Source organism: Trachurus japonicus, chromosome 10 (assembly GCF_045865225.1).
Source record: "Trachurus japonicus isolate A0001 chromosome 10, Traja_1.0".
Lineage (NCBI taxonomy): Eukaryota > Metazoa > Chordata > Actinopteri > Carangiformes > Carangidae > Trachurus > Trachurus japonicus.
In genome coordinates this window covers 6,845,897-6,853,471 of record NC_140916.1, presented here as the reverse complement: position 1 = coordinate 6,853,471, position 7,575 = coordinate 6,845,897, and the positions used below count along the sequence as shown (strand labels likewise).

General features: G+C 38.6%; 1 protein-coding gene across 1 annotated transcript in view; it reads left to right on the top strand.

Annotated features, from left to right (window-relative positions):
* The window catches only part of LOC146979317 (eukaryotic translation initiation factor 4E-1A-like), a 13,578-nt gene extending 9,426 nt beyond the window's left edge, over positions 1-4,152 (top strand). The window contains exons 5-7 of the mRNA XM_085789050.1: positions 829-942; positions 1,316-1,455; positions 2,733-4,152. Coding sequence (XP_085645176.1) covers positions 829-942; positions 1,316-1,455; positions 2,733-2,847 — 369 coding nt within the window. The 3' untranslated portion in view covers positions 2,848-4,152. The remainder of the gene's footprint in view (positions 1-828; positions 943-1,315; positions 1,456-2,732) is intronic.
* The last annotated feature ends 3,423 nt before the right edge of the window (positions 4,153-7,575 follow it).

The window sequence follows — 7,575 nt, the reverse complement described above, 5'->3', positions numbered from 1 at the left end:
TATCATTCCTGTCCACACAGAGCACGTTGTGTTATCACTAAGGAGCCAACAGTTTTTCAATAAGAACTGACCTCTAGTCCAGTTTGCTAGCAGTGAATGAGGCTGCACCTGACTTTGTCTTGTTTGATTTTTTTTTTTTTTAGACATCCTAGCTGTTATGTTGCAGAACTGTATTCTTTTAGTGTAACTGCACCTAAAAGACCAGAGTTGATCACACACAAGGCTGGTGCTCTCTTTTGATGCAGCCGTACTGGTTGTAATTCTAATAACCAGCATTTTGTACAATTTGCCGTCTTTGTTGTTTGTGTTGCACTTTCACCACATGGTTCTCACCAATAACTTTCCAAAGCTATTTTGAAGGCAAAGCAAAACAACTCAACCAGACAAATGAACCACTGATTACACCTCACCAAACAAGTTAGGCTATGTGTGCACACTCCCTAAATTCAGCAAGCCAAACATGAGTGCTCATACTTAATTTATCTTCTAAGTTAAGGGCGTGATTGAAAACTGAAATGATAAAACCTCAAAAACATCAAATTTCTCACAGCACGAAACAACCACAACACTTTTAGTCATTACTCAAGACTCACAGCTTATTATAACAACATTTCAGCCGAATGGTTAATAATTTAAATGACTCTAGATAAACAGGAATACATCCTTACTCTACTCTAGTGTGAGTGGTGGAGACATAATCCCATGTTACTTGTTCTCTTTGAGCAATGAATGAATTAAAACACTTGGTCATTATAGATATGTTGTGACATTTACAGTCTTGTGAGTGTTTTTGTTGTTGTTGTTGTTGTAACATCTGTTTGGAAACAGGATGGAATCGAGCCCATGTGGGAGGATGAGAGGAACCGACGGGGAGGCCGCTGGCTGATAACTCTGTCCAAACAGCAGCGCAAAGCAGACCTTGATCGGTTCTGGTTGGAGACGGTATGTTTAATCCTGCTGACTACATTACCATCACACACACACACACACACACACACGCATCATAGCAGCAAAAGCACAGGTGTAAATAGTAAAGTTAATGATGGCTGAATTCTGTTTAAGTGCTTTGGTTTCAGGGTCTGGGTATTGTTCCTGCTGACTCACTGTCACAATAATGGCTTACTGAGGTACCTGAATAGAAGGGAGCTATCGTTTTTAATGTTCTCTGTAATACCCGTGCTTTTTCTACTGTGACAAGTCAAAATGTCTGCTGTGAGTAAGATCAGCAGTTATCAGCCACTAACTGCCACTAAAAAGTGAAGAACTGCTGCACGATAACGAGACCTTTTGGAAATGATGCCTGTTGTTCCTGCAGCTTTTGTGTCTTGTGGGTGAGGCGTTTGATGACCACAGCGACGACGTGTGCGGAGCCGTCATTAACGTCCGAGCCAAAGGAGATAAAATAGCAATATGGACCACAGACTACGAAAACAAAGAGGCCATCACACACATAGGGTGAGCTGAGGAAGCCATGATTATTGTCGGAAAATTAACAGGTGTCTCACTGGAATTATACAGGAAGTGTAACAAGCCCATTTGTCAAATTATTTTTTCCATTAGAGCCCAACTCAACATTGACCTTTTTTTCATAGTCTCCTGAACAGCCAATTGTACTGTCATGCAACTAGAACTGACTTCAAAACCTTAAGAAGGTTAATGCATTAGGTTTTACAGCATTAGGTATAATTGTAAATGTCTCTATCCCACCAAAAATCATCTTAGGTTGATAGTATCCAGTCTTCAGTGGAGACTACAATGTTATTGCACCTAATTTAGTGAATACTTGAATAAATAAATATTTGTACATTAATGATTTGGTGGTTTTTGATATTATTCAGAAGAGGTAAGAGTTTTAAACCTTAGTATTTTAAGGGAATAGTTCACCCAAAATTCAAATTTCACTCATTATCTACCAGTACTCACCCTCATGTCGACTAAGAGCTGTGAGAATTTTCAGAGTCCTCCGTGCCTTCTCGGAGTTACATATGTTAGTCATATAATGGTTGTGAATGGATACCACTTTTCGTCCAAAAAGACACACCAAAAAACATCCAAATACCTCCATACTGCTCGTCTGTAATGTCCCTCTTATGTTGAAGCCCCGACATGAGAAATTGTTCTGCCGGTCAGTGCAAATCACGTGAGATTGGCACTGACACAGGAAGAGCAGTGAACTGAGACACTGGGAGCTTCCGTTACAAACAAGCTTAAAATATAGATTTATTTAATTTTTTTCGGAACAGTTTCTCATGTCGGGGCTTCAATAGAAGAGGGACATTACAGACGAGCACTATGGAGGCATTTAGATGTTTTTTGATGTGTCTTTTTGGACGAAGAAAAGTGGTATCCATTCACAACCATTATATGGACAAATACTGCTGCGCGGACCCCCCCGTAACTCAGAGAAGGCACAGAGGACTCTGAAAATTCTCACAGCTCTTAGTCGACATGAGGGTGAGTAGATGGAGTGAAATTTTAATTTTGGGTGAACTATCACTTTAACCCTAAACGGTCAAATTGACTTGTTTTTCACAAGCACAGTGCTGAACAACACTTGATACCAGTGAACTTTTCACACCTTAAAATATGTTCTTATCAGAGGAAAATCTCTGTAAAGAAGATTACAACGGCTTGATACTGTAATAACATTGGCAAATGCTTTGTTTGCATTTTCACACTGTCTGTGTGTGTGTGTGTGTGTGTGCGTGCATTCACTTGTTTTTCCTTTTTAGGCGTGTGTATAAAGAGAGATTGGGCGTTCCACAGAAAGTGATCATTGGATACCAGTCACACGCAGACACGGCCACAAAGAGCGGCTCAACAACCAAGAACAAGTTCGTTGCCTGAGGACCGTTACCCAAAATCATCAACCTTTTTTTTTGTTTTTGTTGCCAACATAGATTTTCTGTAATTTTTCCATGAATGTAACTGGCATGTTCATCCACCAACAATTAATTGAAATGAAGATAAAAAAAACTGCTTCCCTTTTGTTTGCCCAACATTACCAAAGCTTTTGTTTATGTACGTGTTGTTAAAATGTAGCACTATTGTTTGTTTGAAAACTTTATAGTTTTGTGGTGGACGGAAAATGAGTAAAATGTTTGGATGGCCAATTTTTATTTTCACATGCAACATGTTGCTTATTTCTGGTGAGTTTTTGATTTTGTCCAAATCAGTAATTTTTGTTTGAATATTTCAGATTACTGGCAAAAAGTGTTAAAAAAAAAAAAAAAAAAAGGGTTTAAACTGTAGCTTTTTGTTAGGAGTGTACATGCCACTTAATTTACAGTGTAAATGTATGGATTTATTGTACATTTTGTTGCACGATAAAATTTTTAACTATAAATTGGGTCTTAACCCACACCATCTGAAAGTGAACAGAACAAGTTGATAGGGAAGTTTTGTTTTTTTTCTTTACTTTTACTTTACTTCCTCCTGTTCTCATGGAAACAGACTCATAATGTTTTTGACATCTTTTGTGTAGTTATCAGTTTGACATATTTAGAAGTCACTTTACTGTCATTTGAAAACAGGAGGTCTGAGTTTGAAGCCTGTAGTTTCCTCTCACGCTGCTGGTATGAAACGTTTGTGTTAACACTGAGATGTCTTGAAGAGTGGAAGTTACTGTTGACGTACTGTGGTTATATGCTTCATCCAGCGTCTTTAAGAATTTGAAGTTTACTTCTTGGCCACCTAAGAAAATATCAGATTCCACACTATAATGGACCAGAAGCACAGGCTACTTAATATTTCTCTAATAAAGACTTAGATTTGGCCTTTGAACACAAAGTCATCATGACAACAGCATTCTACACCACAGTGTGTCTAACGAGAACATTTTTTAAAATATAGCCTACATGTTGTTTTTGTTTTGTAAGCTACAAGCCATAACAGTGTAAAGTGTTTTCTTGAGTTGAAAGTTTACTTTTTTTGTTGGGTACGAGTTTTGATGATCTACCACTAAAGTTTACAAAGTACAATTATTTTCATTCCAGATTTTGTTTTGTATATTAACATGAGCAAAAAATACTTTTTGGAGGGATTGCACTGTGCCTTGAATGTAACGCCTTGCTGCAGATTTCTGAGCAGTAAATGTACAAAGGATGTGATGTAAATAAACCTGTACAGAGGATTGTGTTCTTTCAAAAGCAAGCTGTATTGGTTCATTATGGACTTACTATATTGACGATGGAATCCAAACAGAACACTGTATGAAAAGAGGCTGAAGAGTTCACAGTTTACTCTGAAAACACTCACTGAGCACAATCAGACACTCTTGGGCCTGCAGAGACAAGTTAGTGCAGTTACTATTCAAAACAAAAGTAACCGGATTAAATATCGACCATCAATGCCACCATGTTTCTAGTGTGTACTGTCATTGACCATGTGCATTCCTTTATGGTAACAATACACTGAACACAAATAAAGGAACATCTGTGTAATGAGGTGCAACAGGAGACTTGTGCCAGACAGACAGACACCATGTCAACATGGAGCAGAATCTCAAAGGAAGGCTTTGTTATCTTGTTGTATCCATGCCAATGTCATTTGAGGATGCTGAGAAGGCCTGGGTGAGCAGGATGTCCCTAATAAACTGCTCAGTGTGTGCACTTTGAAAGCTGTATACATTAGACACACTAATATACAATTCAACTTTAAAAATTCAGTTTCATGAAAGCTCCATTTATCTAGATTAGTGAGCCTGCTCAGCCATTAACAATGTCTCCACGCTGCTTTCTCTAAACAAGACTTAATCTCTCTTTCAACTCCCTGGTTTTCACAGAATACAAGGTTTACTACCTTGTTCTTTAGTAATTAGATACTTGATTTTTTTTTTTTTTTTTTCATAACAAAGTCACATCTGCATTGCCCTTCACAGCTGTTTCAGTTTGGGTTCTTTTCTGGCCTTGCAACCATATTATGGTAGATTTAGAGATTCTTGTAATAGCTGCAGCTGCAGTCATTTATGGTCTTCACCATTATGAGGCTACACAAATTGCAGTTGGACTTAGAGGGGCTTTAAGTGATCTATCACATCTATTGACTGTTACTTGGGAGCAATAGCAGCATAGCCCCTCCCGTGCCTCTGAAATAAGCTTCCCTGTAATTGACACAATCAATCAAGGCACATCGTAACACTGGAGACAACTGAGGAGGAAATGAGACGAGCGATCCGCAGAAATGTCTCACAAGATAGCGAGGTTAAGAGGTTCACCTCACAATGCAAAAAAAAACACAATACCTGACCTCTGTCGAAAGCTTCGGAGCCTCTTTTGTTGTGTTGCTATTAAAACAGTCAAACCACTGTTGAACAAACACATTTTTCTTGTCTGACTCACTGCAGACCTGAGAAATATCCCCCCTGTAGATAGAAACACGACTGCTAAATTTGCAGAGGCACTTGAGAACAATCTGAAACCAAGACTCCAGGAGCAGGCAGTTTAGTTGTGGACTGGTTTTTGCTACTTAGCTCCACTCTTAAGATGGCTGACATGTGGAGTCAACAGCTCTTCTGCCATGATGACACAGGCACTTGAGCACAGAGCGAAAAACAGACATGGTGACAGTCCAATTCAAGGAGTGTGGCTCAAATCTTGAAGTTGTGGTATCCTCGGTTCACCTCAGCCTGATTTGATTTACTATGCACCAATCATATCAGACTTGCTCAGACTTTATTTGAAATAAAGCCCCATGAGGCTGGCTGTCCTGTAGTATGGACTTTCTTTTGATAATCAGTTCATGATCAATAGGTCGAGAGGTTTGTAGCTGTATTAAACATTTTACAGGCTCATTCAATTTATATATGTGATTAAGATACAATGACAGTTTTGTAATGAGATGAAGGTTTATTGGTCATGGCAACAACCTGAAGCTCATAAAATATTTATTTATTTTGATTAACGTCATTTTCTGTAACAGACTTGATACAAATATTTATGTGCACATAATACCACTACTTTCCACTAGGTCAGCAATACACTGTATCTCTCTCATTGTGCTTTGTTCGTTCATTTATAAAGTTTTGCAGATTTTGTCACATCAGGGGTGTTATTTTATCGTTTTAAAGTTGATAATTTTGTTTGATGGTTTTATTCATTATATTTTTTATTATTTTATTCTCCTATGTTCAGCTGCAACACGAGTTCAAGCGCATTACTAACTCAGTGCAGGAGCAGCAGAGTCAATCCTTCAGGCCTCAGATGGTTTCAGATGCCCTGCTACAGGTCAGTGAGATTATTTGTCCATTTATTGTTGAAAGTGTGTGTTTGTGTGTGCATGTGAGTGTGTACTTGTATGAATATCTTTGTGAGGACCAGTTTGACGTTAAGACTACGGGCATTTTGTGGAAAGTCGGGGTGTTTTAGTCAGTCCTCCCTTTCTGACTCCCATTCGACGGGATGTTTTAGAGTTAATACTTGGTTTAAATGTTCAGGGTCAGTGACTGGGTTTGAGTTAACTTGGTTAGACGGTAGTTGTGGTGGGTAAAGTTAGGCTAAGGGGCTTGGGGATGCATTATGTAACAGAGTGTCTTCACAAAAACATAAGGTAGGTATACAAGTGTGTGTGTGTGTGTGTGTGCAGGGTTGTGTTATGTAATTATGTGTATTATGAGTACAAATGGGATAAAATATGTAAATGAAATTGACTGCCTGATAACATAATGATATCTTCTGATCAATAATTACATTATTTCCCTTCATAATCATCATCATTTGACACATGTTATTTTATTACAACAAATTATTATTATACTATATTGTAGTTCATAATTCTGTCTTTATCTTTGTCATTGCCGAGTCTTGGTTAATGATGCTGGAGGCTCTCAGTATTGATTTAGTGCATGTGCAACCCCCCTCTTATTTTAGTTTTCACTGATTGGCATCTTCCAGTGGTGACAGCTGACACCTGAGGTGTGGGGATTTGATGACCCTGATGTCCTGACAGATGGAGGTGCTAATCTGGGCTAACACCCATAATTGACAGACGCTACATAATTGTGCTCCATCTCTGAAGGTTGCAGAAAAGAGGATGCAAGGGAAACATAAAGGTTCGGCTTGTGCACTCTCAAGCTTACACTTACATGTGGGCTTTTAGCCAGGGAAGGAGGCATTATCCTTCACTTAAGTAAAAGGAACAAATCAATGTCAAAGCATTTCACTCAAGCAAAAATAAAAAATAAAATCTGTATTGCCATTTATTTAAAATAGAATTTGAGATCATAGTGTATAAAACCTCCCACTCATATTCTTGAATTGTTCAATCCATTAATGATTAAGCAGCTTGTTAATGCTGCAGCTGGTCCCAGTGGGTACAGGTATCTGTATCCAGCTGGCCTTAAGCACAGGACTGGGTCCATTAGTTGGTCACTTTGCACTTGTCTGCTTACGAGCATGTTGGTTCTTGCCGAGATCAAAAGCCCACACACACACACACACACACACACACACACACATACAGAAGTCGCATCTGATGGATTGATATTCTGTGGTTTCTCACAGGCTGGCTGTTTTTGTTTTTGTTTCTTTTTGTTTTCATGTGATGCTGATGATGTTGGAAATTTGTTAATACACGCTG